General features: G+C 44.5%; 1 protein-coding gene across 1 annotated transcript; it reads right to left on the reverse strand.

The window, feature by feature from the left end:
* Positions 1-951: 951 nt before the first annotated feature.
* On the reverse strand, positions 952-18,824 carry LOC143601466 (cysteine proteinase inhibitor 12-like). The gene is made up of 2 exons (XM_077078868.1): positions 18,513-18,824; positions 952-963 (listed from the first exon to the last, which is right to left on the reverse strand). Exons 1-2 carry the CDS (start codon positions 18,822-18,824, stop codon positions 952-954), a joined length of 324 nt encoding a protein of 107 aa, XP_076934983.1.
* Between the last annotated feature and the right edge of the window lie 1,490 nt (positions 18,825-20,314).

The following is a 20,314-nucleotide window of genomic DNA, read 5'->3' on the forward strand; positions in this document are numbered from 1 at the left end:
TTGTTGTGGGTTATTGCCTCTGTAAAAATCAAAGCAACAAAAACAAAACTCAAAACAGCAGTAGTCAAGGAAAGGGCATTTTGGTCATCCGAAAACACAAAACGAAATTCAGGTATTATGGGTCTGCAATGCAATTATATACTTTAGAGGGTATTTTGGTCATTCTTAAAAATATGCAAAAAGCGGTTTATGTAGCATCGGCTGAATTTTTTACCAAAGTTGACTTTTTGTGGATAAAAATTGATGTGTGGATTGGGTTAATTTTGTTGGTGAGCACTTACCAAAAAGTTTTCAACACTCAAGGTCAAATTAGACAAAGTCAGCAGAGGATGGATTATGAAATGTGTATGAGTCATGCTGATGATTGCTATTGTGTGCTTCCATTTCCAAATCTGCCTTGGAAGAGTACTATTACATGTTTGGCTAAGTCTCTTCAAATGGTTATGTTCTCTCTTTTTACAAGCATTTTGCTACTAGTCCACAACCGGCTACAGTCCAAGCAGGTGATTAGATGGGAAGCTATTGCGAGTTTGCTCCATACTTTCACTAACCTACACCTTGAGGACAAGGTGTATTTGAAAGGGGGGAGTAATGTTATGAAACCGGATCTAGCCCAAATCATATCCAAACAGCCCAATCCAATTCAATGGCCCAACAAGGTGAAATGGTCAAAGGAACACTCTGATGATATAAGCGAACAAGAGGCAAAGATTAGAATAACGAATATGATGATTATGTTTGTTCTGCTTCTTCTTCCCATCTCTTTCTGTAACGTCTGATATCCCATCCCCTTCTCTTCTTTGATATCTCAATTGTAATTCTTCGTTTAATCAATATAATCATAGCTAATTACTTCTTACTTTGAGTATAATTAGTTGTATTATTTTGAGTACACAACAATGTGGTTACATATTATTGTGATCTGGAGGTTTATTATATATGTATCTGTGTTTAAAGATTCATCTGTTACATTATATTATAGAATAAAGTTGTGACTATATCATGTTTGATATAGAATAAAGTTGTTACTATTTCATCTCTAGTTATTTATTTTTATTTGAACTATTGTATTACGTGCATATATAAACAATATACGTCTTTTCTTCCTAGTCTCTGAATCTTCACATTGGCCATTTTTATTCAAATGTTCCAAATCTACAAGGACTTATTTAGTTGTAAACTTTTAATGTTCTTACAAAATATAAGATATATATTTAAATTAATTTTATAATTTTCTAAACTTTATTATTTAAAGAATGAAAAACTGAAAATTATAACTTCGAAGTTAAGAACAGTCAAAATGAACAAACCAAATCGCACCAAACAAGAAGGTTTCGAAATTTTGCACACTAAAATTGAATGGCAATACATAAAACCAAACCAAACTTGTTAGTTAATTTGGCTCAATTCTTTAATTTACACTTAAATCTCCTGTTAAAATAATAATTTCATATATTTACAAGGAATATCCACGGGAAGCATTGTAATTTGAGATTGGGCCGATTGACAGCTTGTTATGGAGGCTTTTGCCTTTTTTCTTCTTTCTCTGTTTTTAACGACTTTACGCCTTTACCATTAAACCTTATTGTTGAGTTATAATACAACTCTGAACTTCAATAATTTTTTTTATAAACGGTTTACAATTCCACCCCAAAACTTTAACAGAATTATTACACGCCCCTTGAACTTTAATAATTCTTTCGCTTTAAACGGTTTATGTTTCTATCCTCTAAACTTTAAAAAGTTTTCAGTTATAGTAAAGTTTTTTTTTCTTCTTTTAACATATATTTATTTAAATTATTACACTTATCGCTAAATTTTAACCCTAGACATGTGTTAGTTAATCGTGTAACTTGCTTATTTTTACCATTGATTTAGTTACAACCTACATGCCCCATATTAATACTGAAGAAACGTGGATCTACTCACTGGTAGCAGATCTACTTTCCTCGGGTGTGATTATACTATTTCACCGATGGTTCTTCTGGATCAGTGTTCTTCCACCTACAAAATGAACAGCGCCGTTACTTACCCCTCAGAAAGGGACAGAGGGGTCCTCTTTGGGGTAACCCTCCGGCGTGAGAATAAGTATGTGTAGGAGAAGATAATAATGTGTGAGTAAGGGAATTGGGAGAGTATTGCTTAATAGCTGAATACTGTGTGTTACTCTGTATGATTGTGTGATTGAATATGCTTCAATGTGAATCAATGTGTCTGTAACTGTCAATGATTGAGTATGAATGTCCATCAAAGTGGAGTTGATGCTGTATTTATAGTGCTAGGGTTTCCACTGATTAGGCTCAACCTCGTTGGCCTCCTCCAATCGCACTGCGCCACGTGTCCTCTGGGACACCTGGCGCTTTCTCGTTGGTTGTAATCACGTGGTAGCACATGTGTCATGCTGAGTTGTCGACCTTTCATTTGGCAGCTGTCAACATCAGCATATTCTTATTCCTTAAAAAGATGCCTTCTGGAAGGTTGTCTGACGTGCACAACCAAGGTTGCCCTAATCCTGATTTGGATAAGGACGAGGTCGATTATGTGCATGTGTGATATGCGCCCATCCTGAGGATGCGCGAGGTCTTCTCTTTATTCTCACGCGCAGATATTTCATGCGCAGATGTGATATGCACGAGCATGTGATATGCGCCGCGCGCTGGTGCGCCGCGCGCATATGTGATGCGCGAGCATATGTGTGCCTGGGCAGATGTGATATGCACGAGCATGTGATATGCGCCGCGCGCATATGTGATGCGCGAGCATATGTGTGCCTGGGCATATGATGCCTGAGCATGTTTTGTATGCGCCATGCGCATAGGTTTTGGCTTTGTGCCTTCATAATGTGTTTATCTTGTGGGTTGACCCGCCTTGCTCGGTGTTGAGGCGGGTACATACCTCTTCAAGCCCCCCCAGTCTAATGTGTGTCTTATCTCGCGCGAGCGCGGTAAGATAGATATTAGACTTACTGATTTGGTCTTTTAAAGGGGTTTTGTCGTTTTCTTGGTTGTTTTCATCGTTGCGCGAAGTTCTATCCATTTGGTTGAAACGAAGGATCCAAACACGTGGTTGGTTGGTGGTGACGTGCGCCGTAAACGTGTCAGACGTTTCGTGTGCTCGAGGTGCTACAGTTGCCTTTCATGTCCCCTCGCACAGCTGTCTGGAACACGTGTCGCGCTCGCATTGGTTTGCACCTGCGAGTGGGGGCGCGTCTCTGTTCCGTGGCAGGTCGGTTACATTTTTATGTCCCCTCTACAGTGTTAGGGACACGTGCCGCGCTCTCGTTGGCTTGCACCTGCGAGTGGGGGCGCGTGAAATCCGATCAGTTACCACTTTTCTCTCTCCTGGGCCTATAAAAGCAGGCCCTTAGGAAAAATTTTTTATCTTCATCTTCATTGTTGCTAATTTTCGAATTTCTGCCTTTCATATTCTGATTTGAGTGTTTTGATTGTTTTGAATCCTCGATTATCTGCTGCTGCAGTTGTATGTCTGATAGTTCAGACTCCTCTAACCCCTCCATCACCTCTATTGCCTCCCGAAGACGCCGTGTGAAATCTGTGGTGATGTCGACATTGAAGCAGAAAGGCAAGGGGAAGAGGGTTGTTGAGACCACATCGGAGGAAGTAGGGAAGACCAAGGCCCCGAAAAGGTGGAATGAAATCCCCTGCAAATTGAGGCAGGCCGATCTGGACAGCCTCATCTCGTCACAGGGCTTTCCCGCCCTGTTTGGCTGCATGTTGCCTGGGGCCGGGCAAACGGCGGCGGACCCGCCTCCCGGCTATATTTCGCTGTACACCCATTTTTTCACCCACTGCAACCTTCGTCTTCCGATGACAAGGTTTGTAGGCGCGGTGTTACGGTTTTTCGGGATTCATATATCCCAAGTCCATCCGTTTGGACTTGTGCGCATGACTCATTTCGAGTTCATGTGCAAATCATAGCGCGAGGAGCCCACCCCTCGGCGCTTTCAATTTTTTTACAAGCCCAAGATCCAAGATTCTTGGATCTCCTTTATTCCTCGCAGTCAGAAGGTTAAGTGCTCCACTGTTTCATTCAAGAGCCTTCATGACTGGTCTGAGAGGTTCTTCTACATTAGGGCTGGTGTGATACCCATCCGTATGACCATGCGCTCCATCTCTTCTGCGCCTGCGGATGTGGGTGTCCTCAAGAACCCAACTGGCGCCTGGGTTAAGAAGCTGTCCACTGAACCATCCCCCGCCAAGAGCATTCGTGAGGAGGCGCTGGTGGGGGTTGGTATGAGCAAGAGGTGGGCGGACAGCTCGCTTGAGCCCGTTATCCAAGTCGACGGGTTGTGTAAGTTTATTGCTTTATTTCTTTTTCTGCGCGAACATAATTCTTTTTGTGATATCACTTGACTTATTTTTGCGCAGTCACCAAGGATTATATCCACGCCGCTTATGATGATCAAGTGGAGGGTGGCTCCGTCGCGCTTGGCGCTGGGGAGGTTGGTTTCCCAGATCGCTTCGATGACATGTTCATCCCAGTGGATCTGGAATTTGACTTTGATGGCGACGCGCCTGGTAAGCCTTCGCACTTATGCTTATTCCTTTAGAATACCAAATTTTGCTAACACTTGTGTTGCATGTATTGCAGATGCGCTCGAAAATTACGAGCTGGAGCTCGCGGAAGAGGAGGAGGAAGAAGAGGAGGCGCCCCTACTAAAGCGCAAAGCTAAGGGGAAATCCGGCGCAGGGGGCAGTAAGAGACAGAAGAAAGACGACACCCCTGTCACTCATCCCCATGCTCAAACGAAGGGACCTGAGGAAACCGAGGTGTTTACCACCAAGGTTTCTTTAGCTTCCCTGCCTGTGAAAGTGGGCAGACCTCCTGTCCACTTGAGGTATGGTGGCGTCACCTCCTCCGTTCGCGCGGCTGAAGAGAGAAGCAATGCCACGCCTGCGACAGGTATACTTTGTTTATCTTCATCTGATTGAATTATTATTAAACCTTTGCTCCTTTGAATGTTTGCAGGACCGGCGACAGTTGCAGATCAGCCGCAGGCGCCACAAGGTGCTGAGGCTGCGCCGGGGTCTGCTTCGAAGTCCCCCGTTCTACCCTCTGAGAAGGGTAGAATGAACTTTATGGCGATGTTCGCCGCGCGAACAGAATTGCGCCAAGGTATGTTTTGCACATTTGTCTTCTGAATTTTTTCTTTTGGATCCAGTTATAAACCAATTTTCCTTGTTGATTTGTTCATAGGAGTTATAGCTGGCGTACAAGTTGTTGGCGACACTCCTGGCGCCGTTGCCGGCGCCGCTGGTTCTGGTCCTGCTCCTGCTAGTGCTGAGTCTCCCCTTATTGGGATTACAAAGGAGCAGGAAGCCGTATTGCGCGCCGAACTGGCGGCGTCGAGACCTCCCTCGCCTCCTCCTACGCGCAGCCCTCTCCGCGAGGCTGGTTTGGAGCCCTCCAGGTCGCAGGAGAAGAGGCCTATTGAAGAAGATGAGGAGGATGAGGGGGCTCAAGCTGAGGACTCCTTGGGAGACCGCGCCAGCCCTGCGATGCCACATGACTTCGCAGCACAGACTTCAGGTGGGGCTGGCGCTGACTTTTCTGCTTCATCCCCGCAGGTATGTTTTAATTTGTTGCTCCGCTGCGCGTACCTCCATATAAGTATGTTTTATGACTTAGAACATTTCTTGTGTTTTGTAGGAAGGTGACCACGTTTATCGCCCGAGATGGAATATTAATGAAGACAGTTCCTTCCAATCCATGGGCGTATGCGAGGACTTCTGGGCTCATGCCGTGCCTCCTACTGAAAGGAGGTATCAGGAGGAGCGCACCCGCGCTGACTTGCTCAACGATCACATTTTCGCTGGGTCAGCTTTCTTTGCTGCCTCCCAAGAGCTTCATCGCGATTATATTAAAGTACGCGATGCACTTGTGGCAGCCCAGCAAGAGGCTAAGGTGGCTGCCTGGAACCTTTCTGATGCTCGCGCACGAGCTGAGAAACTCCAGGCGGAGCTCAGCGAAAATAGAGCAAGTGCCAACACCGCCTTTATTAAGCGCGGGCATGAGCTCCAGGCTGCGCGGGAGAAGCAGCAGGTGGCGGAGGCCGAAGTTGCCAAGTACGCGCGGAGAGTGCGTGTCTTGGAACAGCAGGCTGAGGCGCGTGACCAAGCTATCGTCCAGAGTATCACTGAGAAATCATCACTGGAGAGTGAGGTCGCGCGCCTGAAGAAGGAGTTGGCGGCCGCGCAGGCCGATAGAGATGAGGCCTTGGCGACGGCAGCGTCCAGCCAGGAAGCACTTGATGCTGCGCAGGCGGAGAAAGAAAAAATATTGGCGGCAGCAGCATCTGATAAAGAGGAGCTAAAAAAGACCAAGGAAACTGTTGAGTTATTAAACTCACAGGTTCCTGCCCTCGAGACGTCTGTTGCTGGCCTCGCGCAAGATCGCCAATGGCTGGTGTCACAGGGCGTGACTCGTTGCGCTTTGGCGATGAAATATTCCGCCGAGTTTCAGGCCCTTGTGATGGACTGCAATGCTGCCGCTCGCTTGGTGGGTCGAGCTGAAGGGTTTACGGATGGGTACGAATATGTTATGTTGAAGAAGAATCCATCCGAGTACCCTTACAAGAGCGACGCGGCCTGCGCGGACATGGCCGCAGTGGGGGAGAAGTATATGAGTACTCCCATCCCCATCCTTGTTCAGGTACCTTGACCTTAATGAGTTTTTCTTGATTAATTTTCCAATTCTTTTGTACTCAATACTTTTCTATTGATTTGCAGATTGCTGCGCTTGCTGACCAGCCCGACCTCGGCGCGCTAAAGAAGTTGTTCGATGAATGCGAGAGGGCTGGTGGCGATGATGGTGGCGCGGGGGATGTTGCCCCTGCCAGCGGCTCTGGCGCGGCGAAAGAATCTGCTCCTGACACCGTCGTGATAGAAGACTCCATTGAGGAGGAAGAACTTGACTATGGTCAGTTCGGAGATGAGGAGCGGGCCGCGCCGGATGCTGAGGGAGATGATGAGGGTGATGAAGTGGCTGACGTCGACGTGGAGACCTGAGAAGCCCTTCATCTTTCTAATTTTTTTTTTTATTTTTATACTTGTAATTTGTAACTCATCATACTTGTAAATTTCAATGCTATGGAATGAAACTTGTTTTCCCTTTTTCACATCTTGCGCATTTCCATTCATCTCTTCATGTTTGCTTGTATAGATATAAGATATGCTTGCACGTTAAAATAAGAACAAGGTTGTAAGGAAATTATTCACTTAACCATAGTCCTATTTTGTAAGTGGTTTCGCAGTATCTTGTTTATGCTGACATGCGCGATATCTTTTCTCAATTCCTTTTTTGCGCGTCGAGGTCGCGCGGTTTTAATATGGAAGTATGAGTTTTAGCCATTACATGTCAGATATCCACTATGATTCCGCGCGCGACCTCGACCTGAGACCTTAACAACTATGATATGGCATGTACTTTGCCTTAGTTGCGTTTAAGGATTTTTATGATCAGGCTGCGCGGGATGTAAGATGGATGTTTGTGAGTGTTTTAAGCTAAGGCTCTTTGTTTTGGGCTAAGGCTCTGACGTTTTTAGAGTTAAGACTCATTAACGTGTTTGAGCTAAGGCTCGTAGGTTTGGGCTAAGGCCCTGACGTTTTAGAGTTAAGACTCGTTAACGCGTTTGAGCTAAGGCTCGCGCATGTATGTTTTACTTCGTTTTATTTCGTTTTGAAGTCAATATAGTGTTGTCATATTGCTCCAAATTAATAAAGGAAGTGTGAAACATGTATGCAAAGGTAATAGAACAAATATTGAAAGATAGCGCGAATCATCATTCATGATGGCTTAAAAGCCTTGATTACATATTTGAACTTTTACATGAAGCATTTTCTAAGTTGTGCCGCGTTCCACGCGCGCGGTATCTTTTTTCCATTCAAATCTTTTAAAGTGTACGCGCCTTTCCCCAAATCTTCTGAAATTTGATAAGGTCCCTCCCAATTGGGGGACATTTTTCCTGGGGGTATTGCGCGGCTAGCTTCATTGTTTCGAAGGACAAAATCATTTTTCTTGAAGTGGCACTCTTTAACGCGCTGATTATAATATTTTTCCAGCTTTTTCTTGTATCTGGCTTCATTGATGATAGCCGCTTCTCTGCGCCCTTCAAGCAAGTTAAGGTCCAATCTTCTTTCGCGCTCGTTATCAGTCTTGCTCATCATGAGTACCCTATGGGATGGGCATCCAATTTCTGCTGGGATCATAGCCTCTGTCCCATAGGTTAGGCTGAACGGGGATTCGCCATTGCTAGTTTTGCTTAATGTCCTGTGCGCCCACAGGACATTAGGTAACTCTTCGACCCAAGAATGGGATTCTCCCTCCAACCTTTTCTTCAGCCCATTTAACAAACTTTGATTCGCGCGCTCCACTTGGCCATTCCCCTGAGGGTGGTAGACCGAAGTGAAGATTTGGTTGATGTGCAATTCTTTGAGCCAGCTGGATATCTTCCTGTCAGTGAATTGTTTGCCATTGTCGCTCACAATTTCCATAGGAAGGCCAAAACGGCAAATGATGTGGCTCCAGATAAATTGCTTCATCGCCTCAGCTGTGATTTTTGCTAGTGGCTTAGCCTCAACCCATTTTGTGAAATAGTCTATCGCCACTACCAAAAATTTCACTCGCCCTTGCGCTTGCGGCAGGGGCCCCACGATATCAATGGCCCATTTGTGGAAAGGCCATGCAGAGGTCACCGGAATCAAGTTGTTCTTTGGCCGCATGGTGTTTGGCGCGTAGCTCTGACATGCCTTGCATTTTTGTATTTCTTTTAGCGCATCCAAGTACATGCCTGGCCAATAGTAGCCCGAGCACATTGCCTTGGCAACCACCATGCGCGGGCCAGCGTGTATGCCGCAGATTCCTTCGTGAATCTCCCTAATCACATAGCTTGCTTCTTCAGCATCCGGGCATTTCATGAGCGGTCCAAGATAAGAGCGTCGATATAATGTACCATCAAGTAGTTCATAGTCCTGCGCCTTGTGTCTTATCTTTCTCGCCTGTGAGCGATCGTCCGGTAACGTCCCCTCCTTCAGGAATTCCATTATTGGAGTTATCCAGGATGAAGGGGTTGTATGAATTACAAGGACCGATTGCGTTTGCACTGACGGGTTGCTCATCACTTCCACCCTGACATCTTTGGCAAAGTGATCAAAATTAGTTGATGCCATCTTACTCAACGCGTCAGCGGACTTGTTTTCGCTGCGCGAGATGTGTATGATTTTGAAGAAGTCAAACTGCTCAACGAGCTTTTTTGCCTGCTCTAGATATAGAGGCATGGTGTTCTCCTTGGCATCATAAAGGCCATTGACCTGTGCAGCTACCAAGTAAGAATCAACATGTGCCTCTAGCCTTTTAACTCCAAACTTGCGCGCAATGCGCAGACCAGCCAGCAGGGCTTCATACTCAGCCTCATTGTTGGTACTCTTGAAGTCCAACCTAATAGCATAAGTATATTCATGATTATCAGGGTCCACCAGTTTGAGGCCTGCGCCGGACCCTTCGCTGTTGGAGGCTCCATCAGTGAATAGCCTCCAAACATCTTCTTCATCATTTGCTCGCGGAGGGTCTACCTCGCGCTGAGCTTCTTCAATCTTTCCCTCTGGGATTTCCGTGATGAAATCCGCCAAAACTTGACCCTTTATTGTTGGACGGGGCTTATAAGTGATCGTGTGTTCACCCAATTCCAGCGCCCACTTTGTCAGCCTTCCGGAGAGCGCGGGGCGTCGCAAGACTTGCTGGATGTTGTAACCTGTCAGAACTTCAATCGGATGACCATTGAAGTATCTGTGAAGCTTGCGCGACGCGTGTGTTAGTGACAAAACTAACTTTTCCATGATGGAATAGCGCGTCTCAGGGTCTGTCAGCACCCGACTCACATAGTATATTGGCGTTTGGATCCCCTTGCGATCCACCAATAATACTGCGCCGATGGCGCGGTCTCCAGCTGACAAGTACAATGTAAGGGTTTCGCCAGGAAGTGGAGCTGTGAGCGCGGGCTGCTTTATGAGACATTCTTTTATCTCACTGAAAGCTTGCTCAGCCTCAGGCGTCCACTTGAATTGGCTCTTCTTCAAGCAGTTCCTCAAAGTGTTAACGAATGGAGTAGATTTGCTGGCGTGGTTCGCTAGGAACCTGTTGATTGACACCAATCTACCATTCAGCTTCTGAACCTCTTTCATGGTGGATGGTGAAGGCATGTCAAGGATGGCTTCCACCTTTTCAGGGTTCACCTTGAAACCATCCTTAGTAACCATTACACCAAGAAATTTCCCCTCTTCCGCGCCGAAAGTACATTTGCTCGGGTTGAGCTTCATGTTAACTTCCGTTAGGCGCTGAAGAGTTTCCTCGATGTCTTTGAGCATTTGTCTCTCCTCCCTGCTCTTGATCACCAAATCATCAACGTAGACTTCTAGATTTCTTCCGATTTGTTCACTGAAAACCGAATCCATAAGTCTCTGATAGGTTGCGCCCGCATTCTTTAAACCAAAGGGCATTTTTGTGTAACAAAAAACACCCTTGTCGGTTCTGAAGGCAGTCTTGTCTTCGTCCTGTGGTGCCATTTGAATCTGGTGATAGCCTTTGTAGGCATCCAGGAAACATTTGAGCTTGAATGGCGCCACGGAGTCCACCTTTGCGTCGATGTTTGGGAGGGGGGTAACAGTCTTTCGGACATGCTTTGTTGAGGTCCTTGAAGTCAATACACATCCTCCATGACCCGTTGCTTTTCTTTACCATCACAGGATTGGCTACCCACGTCTGGTATCGGATCAGGCGGATGATGTTTGCGCGCAACAGGTCCTCCACTTGCTCATTCATGGCCTTCGCCTTTTCATCCCCCATGATTCTCTTTTTCTGAGCAATTGGCTCCACCGACTTGAACGTGTTAAGAGAATGTTGCGCCAAGTCTCGCGGGACCCCCGTCATATCGGAGTGTTGCCACGCGAAAACCGACGTGTATTTTGTGAGCAACTTTTTCATTCTCAATCTCGTTTCGTCTGAAATGGTAGCGCCAATTGTGACCGTTTGCTCTGGGAATTTTGGGTTTAAAATCCACTTCTCTGGCGCATTGTCCGCCATTGGAAGTTTCATTCTCCCTTCCCGCGGCGTACTTGTCACTGCGCACAAATGATCGCGGTAAACAAATGTTACGCCTGTTGGTGTAGGGAACCCCAATGCGCCGTGCGCTGGCGACGGTACAGCATTAAATTGGGCAATCGTTCCCCTACCCAGGATCATATTATGGCATGACGTGGTGGGCAAGACCAAGAAGTTGACAACTTCGGCTCGCTTGTGCTCATCATCCCCCATAGTTAGTTCAAACTGAATCTGGCCTAGGGGATGGATGATTTCATTTGAGACACCACAGATTGGTGCGTTCACAATTTCGAGCCGCGCTTGGTCTGCCGGGTCTAACTTTCTGAAACATTGCTCATACATAATGTCAGATTCGCTTCCAGTGTCCACCAGGACCTTTGACACTTCGTAATGAGCAATGTGTGTGGTGATGACGAGAGGACTGCTTATTGAAGGGCCTCCCCTGATTCTTGGGAAGATGACTTGCTGCTCGCGCCAATCTCCGTGGATTTGCGCGCTTCTCTTTTTTGACGTCTGCCCTTGTCGTCCCCCCTCAGCCACACAGATTCTTTTGTATTTCTTGCTGGCAGAGGCTCCTTCCGGTTGCTCATCTTCTATTCTTTGGTTTTTCACCAAGTGAGCCAGCCTGCCTGATTTTACATCCTTCTCGATCGCATCCTTTAAATGATGGCATGCGTCGGTGTTGTGGCCCGGGGACCTGTGAAATTCACAATATTTGCCACTGTTTTGCGGTCCCTTGTAGTGTAGTTGCTTGGGGGGCTTGAATTGAACATTCTCAGTACTTAACACCTGTGAAGGTGTTTTAGTGAGTGGAGTCCATATTCTTGGCAGAGGTCTGCTAGGATCTCTGCCGCCCTCCCTCTTGTCACCATCCCCGCGATTACGAACATCTTTTTGGGGCTGGGGTGAGCTTGGTTGCGCTTGCTTTTCTGCTGAAGAAAAACTTGTTGGCTGCAACCTGGACCATACAGAGTTCTGTTTGGCCCTCTTCTCTTTGCTGCGCGGTGATTCAGCCTGATGCGCTCTTTCTCTTGCCCTATCTTGGGCAATCTGTTTTTCATTTCTCGCGAAAACTCGCGATGCCTCCATTAACTTGGCCCACGTGGTGGGCATGCCATCTTTGCTTACGAGAGCTCGTCGTAATTGATCACTGCGCGCGCCTTGTATAAAGGCCACGCGCAGGAGCTGCTCAGTTATACCCCCGATTGCCAGGGACTCCTGATTGAAACGAGTGATGTAATCTTCAATCGTTTCATCATTCCTGCGTACGCAGTGCATGATGTCATCAGGATCGCGCGTGTGCCTGCGCTGTTGTACGAAGTGGGCTTGGAACTTTTCTAATAGTTCCTCGAACCCATCAATTTGCCCAGTCGGCAAGCTCTCGAACCATACCCGCGCTGCGCCTGTGAGGCAGCGAGCAAACATATGACACCATGTTGGCATCGTCCAGCTCTCTAGGTTTCCCGTGTTATAGAAACCTTGCAAAAAGTCATCTGGATCTGTTGTGCCATCATATTTGCCCAGACCACTTGGCATCTTGGTCTTGTGCTGGATGGGAGCCTGCGCGATGCGCGCAGTAAACTTTGAGTGTTTTACCAAGATGGCTGGTCTGTAGGGTGTGGTTACGTCCACTTGCCCTCTGACCGGTGGGCTGTACGGCATGTGCAGATCCAGATCTGCTCTGGCTCCAGGAGCCATGTTCACAGGCGCGCGGAGCTGTGAGCCTCCTGCATGAGTATCCCGTGTCTTCCTCATGCTATGCACTTCTTCATCACTGAACTCAGTGTGTGCAGTGTGAACAGAATGTCCTTCTTCCGGCGCGCGCGGCCTTTTTGTAGTCTGCTTATCAAACGCTTGCCTTTGTGTTTGGTCGGCTAGCTTCTTCTGTTTGACCATTTCATTGTACTTTTCCATCAGACGCCGCTGCTCGTTTATGAGCCATTCATTCGGATCATTTGTTTCTTCTTCTGGACCCATTGGTCCTTTCAGTTTCGCGCCGGCCATATTTTGTAACGTGAGATCGTCTGGAGGAGTTTCAGTCTGGTCGTGAGGGGTTGTGACGAAGGGACGGTTGCTGGTGGTACGCGTAGAATCACGCGGAACCCTCAGAACCTGCTGTCCTTCGTTAACACCCTCACGTTCAATATCCTCCAGAGCTTGATCAACGTTACGAACGCCAGAAACCATGGTGATTTATTTTTTTTATGTAGATCTGATTGCCGTTTGTAACAGTGGATGGCGCCAATGAAGAAACGTGGATCTACTCACTGGTAGCAGATCTACTTTCCTCGGGTGTGATTATACTATTTCACCGATGGTTCTTCTGGATCAGTGTTCTTCCACCTACAAAATGAACAGCGCCGTTACTTACCCCTCAGAAAGGGACAGAGGGGTCCTCTTTGGGGTAACCCTCCGGCGTGAGAATAAGTATGTGTAGGAGAAGATAATAATGTGTGAGTAAGGGAATTGGGAGAGTATTGCTTAATAGCTGAATACTGTGTGTTACTCTGTATGATTGTGTGATTGAATATGCTTCAATGTGAATCAATGTGTCTGTAACTGTCAATGATTGAGTATGAATGTCCATCAAAGTGGAGTTGATGCTGTATTTATAGTGCTAGGGTTTCCACTGATTAGGCTCAACCTCGTTGGCCTCCTCCAATCGCACTGCGCCACGTGTCCTCTGGGACACCTGGCGCTTTCTCGTTGGTTGTAATCACGTGGTAGCACATGTGTCATGCTGAGTTGTCGACCTTTCATTTGGCAGCTGTCAACATCAGCATATTCTTATTCCTTAAAAAGATGCCTTCTGGAAGGTTGTCTGACGTGCACAATCAAGGTTGCCCTAATCCTGATTTGGATAAGGACGAGGTCGATTATGTGCATGTGTGATATGCGTCCATCCTGAGGATGCGCGAGGTCTTCTCTTTATTCTCACGCGCAGATATTTCATGCGCAGATGTGATATGCACGAGCATGTGATATGCGCCGCGCGCTGGTGCGCCGCGCGCATATGTGATGCGCGAGCATATGTGTGCCTGGGCAGATGTGATATGCACGAGCATGTGATATGCGCCGCGCGCATATGTGATGCGCGAGCATATGTGTGCCTGGGCATATGATGCCTGAGCATGTTTTGTATGCGCCATGCGCATAGGTTTTGGCTTTGTGCCTTCATAATGTGTTTATCTTGTGGGTTGACCCGCCTTGCTCGGTGTTGAGGCGGGTACATACCTCTTCAAATACATCAATACACCAGGTAATAGGGATGTGATTGGTAACGTACCTGTGTCGATACCAAATTTATCGGCATGGTACAGGTTTGATACGCTACCCAAAGCAAAGAGTATAAAAAGTTTATCCACGTTTATAGAAAGAAGAGCATATTATTATATACTAAGGACGTGTAACATACAAAGCGTACAAAGACCTTGTAATTTACGATAACACATGAAGTAACATAACTACGCAATGTACAACATTTAAAGCCACATGTAATTAAACCCTTTTCTATAAAAAGATTCCGGAAAAAAATCAACAAAGTATGTCAAACCGTTAGTTTCAAACTTTCAATGGTTTAGTGTCATAGTGTGTCAGGTTTTAATAATTACTATTTCTTGAGCCTTGAAAAGTTTTAAGCATACTCTTAGCTATTTCTTGAATCATAATTGTTTGCTAAACATAGTTTAATTTTGCTAAAAAATTGAATGATTTCAACTGTGTTTTAAGGCTTTACGAGCTGAAACAAAATGTCCTTTTCTATTTCTTAAAGCCTTGAATAGTTGAAGGTAAATAACCATACGGTAAAACCTCTAATGGCCTGGATCAGATCGATTAACAAAGAAACAGAAGACGCGGATGTTTGATCCAACAACTGATCGACTCTTTTGTTATTTCTTATTATTGAAACCAAAATTGAAAGTTAACCCTTCCATCATAAATACTAGACCTAAACACAAACCCAATTAAATTCAAAAACTAGATTAACCCAAACGTAGCGCCCCACTACGTTGGGCCTAATAGGCAACGGCCCATACTCCGCAAACAAAAGTGTAGCGTTTAGGTATCATTATTCGACATAAAACACACTCACACGCGATACCTCTTTGTCAAGAGTGACCCCGAACCAATTTTAATCAGGAATGATCCTGAACAAAACGATTAAGAATAAATACCCCTTTGTTATCCTTGTGCACATCAGCCTTAAACTTCACTTCTTTATCATCCCTTTTGAGCTTCATTAAGATATGATACTTTGCACATCCATCCACAATCTGTCACATAACTTTTTGTTGGGTTCGTAGGCCTTGTTGGCCCGGTTTATTATATGAAGTCAAAAGAGGAGACGGGTGTGGGCGGTCGGGCCCAAGCCCGGCCCGGTTTAGATTTCTTGCATAATAATTTACTAATCCTAGTTCAGTCTCTATATAAACAACATTATGTACTTGTAATATTTGGTCACTCAATAAAGAAATACCTAGTTGCCACCCGTGGACGTAGGTCAGTTTAGACCGAACCACGTTAAATCCTCGTGTTCGTTTATTGCTTTCGTGTCGTGTTCAGTTTCGTGTGTGCGTTTAATCCTAACAAGTGGTATCTAGAGCTTAGGTTCAGATCACGCGAAGAACACGTTGAACCAGCCGAGTCGCCGCCAAACCATCCAGCCGCCGCCACCCTACTGCGCTAGGGTTCCGCCGCCGCCTACGGTTTTCCGATCGCCGTTAGGGTTTCCGCCGTCGTTTCGCCGCTACCAAACCCAGCCCGCGCGATCTGCGTTTTTTTGTTGGTTCCGTTTGAAAGCTGTAAGCATCGTATTGTTCGATTCCAGGTTGTCTCTTTTGTTTCCGCTAGTGGCGTTTGAACAGAGAAGAAAAGAAGGGTTTGTATTATTATTTTTCTCTTGAGATTCATGCCAGACTAGGAAAAGACAAGGAAAAACAATATTATTTTGTTGACAAGGGAGTTCAATGGCCACCAACTTTATCCAGATTGTTTAATTTTTTGAGAGGGCCTAGCACTTTAGACAATAAACAATTATTTGGGTAAAATTCATATATTTTCTTTGGGTCGAGATCATATTTTGCAAAGTACGAGCCAGGAACGCGTTAATCAAGATCCTATTTTAGTTGAATAATCGTTGTCAAGTCAGAAGAAGCGTTAAAGAAACGGAGAACCAGTGCCAACCGCGTTTGTCAGGTTTATCGTTTCAGTTTAAAGTTTCGGTTTCTGATTTACAGTTCGTATTTCCGCTGCAGTTTAAATAGGTTGATTTTTTAACAGAGTTCAGTAGAACAGTCGTTAAGTTCAGGCTCGTGTTGCTGTGTCTGTCTCTGTTTTTTTATCCAGTTTTTCGTTTTAGTCATTGTTATGGCAGAAGACGGAAAGGTTTCGATACAGAAGTTTGACGGACAGAAGTTTGGTTGGTGGAAGATGCAGATTGAGGCACTACTTTGTCAGAAAGACTTGGATGTAGTGTTTGAGGATGAAAAACCAGAAAAGATGTCAGAAGCAGATTGGAAGAAGTTAGACAAGAAAGCTAGGGCTTGTATTACTTTGTCGTTGTCGGAAGATGTGGCGTTTAACATCATGAAAGAAACTACAGCACGTGGTATGATGGAGGCGCTATCCAACATGTATGAGAAGCCTTCGGCAGCGAATAAAGTCTATCTTATCCGAGAGCTAGTGACAACAAGAATGAAAGAGGGTGGGTCAGTTACAACTCATATCAATAATCTTAATTCGATCTTGTCCCGCTCAGTGTCAGTTGACATTAAGTTTGATGATGAAGTTCAAGGCCTCTTGTTATTATCCTCTTTGCCCGACAGTTGGTCGCAAACAGTGACTGCAGTTTGTAGTTCGTCTACAAATATTACTTTCGATGGGATTCGAGATCTGATTCTGGGAGAAGATTCAAGACGCAGAAGTTCAGGTGAATCATCAGGCAATATGCTAGTCACAGAAGGTAGAGGCAGGAGAAAACAGCGAGGCAGTGGGAGCAGGAAGAGGAGTCAGTCTAAGACTCGTAAGGATATTGAATGTTGGGGTTGTAAAGAGAAAGGACACTTCAGGAATCAGTGTCCGAATGGTAAGAAAGAGGTGAACGTTACAGAAGACGACACAGATGACGGGGTCAGTAGTGATGAGGCTTTGGTTTGTAGTGTTGAGAGTAGCGTTGATGCTTGGGTGATGGATTCTGGTGCATCGTTTCATGCCACTCACTGTAGTGAAACGATGAAGAATCTTAAATTTGGGGATTTTGGAAAGGTTCGACTAGCGAATGATGATATTTTAGAGGTTACGGGTATGGGAGAGGTTGATTTGATAACTTCAGCCGGTACTTCTTGGACTTTGAAAGACGTGAGGGTTATTCCAAGTTTGAAGAAACGTTTGATTTCAGTTGGGCAGTTGGATGACCAAGGGCACGATGTTAAGTTCGGGAATGGGCAGTGGAAAGTAGTCAAAGGGAATCTCGTTGTTGCTCGTGGAAAGAAAATTGGTTCATTGTATATGGTCGGCATGTCATCGAAAGGAGTGGATCCAGTTTTGGTGAAAGACAAAATCCGGTTCACAGAATCTCGTGGGCAGAAGAAGGTTCGTTTTGCAAGTAACAAACCCAGAGCCAAAGTGAAGATTCAGGATGAACGAGCTAGGAAGGTTAAATCAGTTGGGGGACATCGTGACAGTGGGAGCACAGGTCGTGTTTCAGTTACAGTTCCAGGTCGACAGTGGATTAAGAAAACCAGTATTCCAGCTGTAAAAGTCTCTCCAGTGAATTACTTGCTGAATATGGAGAGTGTTTGTTCTCAGAGTATCTCGGGATCCGGTAGTTTGTTTCAGTGGGAGCCGGTAGGGACAGAGAACGGGTCAGGGGCAGTTTTAGCCGTGACTGACGTGTTGGAGCTCCGGGGAGCTTCAACGGGCCTTCAGGTTAATTGATGAGAAGGCGGTGGCAACTAGAAGAAGTTTAATGTTCAGATTACAGAAGTACAATCAGGAGTGCAGACGAGAGTACTCAAGGCCTCCGAGTGGGAGATTGTTGGGTTCGTAGGCCTTGTTGGCCCGGTTTATTATATGAAGTCAAAAGAGGAGACGGGTGTGGGCGGTCGGGCCCAAGCCCGGCCCGGTTTAGATTTCTTGCATAATAATTTACTAACCCTAGTTCAGTCTCTATATAAACAACATTATGTACTTGTAATATTTGGTCACTCAATAAAGAAATACCTAGTTGCCACCCGTGGACGTAGGTCAGTTTAGACCGAACCACGTTAAATCCTCGTGTTCGTTTATTGCTTTCGTGTCGTGTTCAGTTTCGTGTGTGCGTTTAATCCTAACACTTTTAATATTAATAACATGTTCTTAACGAGTCAAACGAAAACATATAACAAGAAGATGCATACCTCTGCTTTAGCATGAACAACTTCTTGCGATTCATAAGGATATACTGGGTGGACTTCCTTGAGAACATAATTTGCAGCATCTTGAACCACAGGATCATGAACCGGTACTGATTGATATCCAGAAGTGTCAATGACTCGTTTCTCAACAAGAGTGAATTCCCGCAACTCCTTGAAGTCCATCCATGGCTTCACCCATACTTTGGCCTGGTATATCTTTTTGTTTCCAGCATCATCAATCTCTAATGTAAGATTATGCATAATGCCAGCAACCAGTCGGTCGTGCATGTCTACAACCCTTGTTAACTTCAACATTGTATTCTGCAAAAAGAAATCTTTTATTAAAAATATATATATATATATATTTACAACTTAGTTTTGAAATAGATGCATCAATATATACATATTGTATATCCACAAGTTCCATTTTGTTACACAAATGGGCAATGGCACCCTCACACACCTAGTCACATATATATATTTACATATACCAACGGAGTTCCAACCACGTCCCCACTGCAATGATCGAGTGCGCTTAAAGCAATTAGGTTTGCAATTGTTCTCTGTTCGTAATTCTAAATTTGGGTGCATGGGCCGGGTAGGTTCGGTTTTGGGCGATAACCAAACCATGTCGGTTTTTTGAAAATCGTTCAGTTTCAGTTTTTTTTTTTCAATTTTCCCATTTAGGCTTAAAATTTTTGAGCCGAAAAAGTTAGACAAAACTAATAATTATGGCATAATTTTTTTTGTTAGTTGATATATTACTAATTATAAATTACCTAACATTTAGAACAAAAATAAAAGTCTATGAATTCGGTTTAGTTACATGCAAAACCGAATATGAAGCGAAAGTTTGGTTTGTACAAAAACATAAAACCATTAGTTGCTTAATCATTGTATCTAACAAACCTCTTTTTTGTTATGTTCTTGGACAGCGAAACGAGCGAGGCTGTCGATCTCAGCACTGTTTAAAGACGACTTCCATAAACCTCCTTTAAGTGTATGCTTATGAACTAAATGCAACGAAGAATAAGATGATGCTATAGCTCCTTTTCAAAAAAAAAAGATGATGCTATAGCTGGTAGCAAAACTTGCAGTTGAAGGCTTTGCCGTTGGATTTGCAATTGCGGAGAGTTGGTGAGTGTAGCATGTCCAGATGTGGATGTTAATATCTTGCTGGACACACGTGTAAACAACATCACACGCCAGATAGAACCCATGTTCAATCTAGTACTGGTATATATAATATATTTTTGTTTGTTTGCTCCTTCAAAAACCCTAGACGCTGATGTAAATCTCAGACCTATTTATTTTCCTGTATTTGTATTCAAAGAGTTTATTATGGTATATTTTAAATATCAAACATTTTCTCTTTTTGAAAAGATTAGTTTGCCTTTTATTTTTAAACCGGGTTATAAAAGACAGGAACTTTAAACGCATTGGGTTGAGAGGGTTTGGAAGGTATTGGGTTTAAGTCGCACAGACGACAAAAATTAAAAGAAATTCACCGTTCAAAAGAAAAAAAGAGATTGTCTTTTTTTAGTATATTCTTTTATGACGACGGATTTCTTTCAATCCTTATCCTATATAGGACTTGAACTCAAGATTATCATGTGTTTAAAATTTTTGTCTTTGACAATATACCACCACCCATGATTTACAATAGTTGGTGAAACTAGATAACTTAACCAAAATAGTAAAAATAGAGGCTTATGATTTCCTTTTACACGTTTAACCATTTTTTACCATTCATTATTTACAATATTGTCCAATTTCTATCTTAGTGATTGAAAAAACATGAAAAA

Source organism: Bidens hawaiensis, unplaced genomic scaffold (assembly GCF_021521415.1).
Source record: "Bidens hawaiensis isolate Kalapana, Puna unplaced genomic scaffold, B.hawaiensis_p1.1 tig00056336_1, whole genome shotgun sequence".
In the NCBI taxonomy this organism is placed as follows: Eukaryota; Viridiplantae; Streptophyta; class Magnoliopsida; order Asterales; family Asteraceae; genus Bidens; species Bidens hawaiensis.

Coding starts and splice junctions, on each gene's coding strand:
- LOC143601466 (XM_077078868.1), bottom strand. CDS start 18,824: ATGTTGAAGTTAACAAGGGTTGTAGACATGCACGACCGACTGGTTGCT.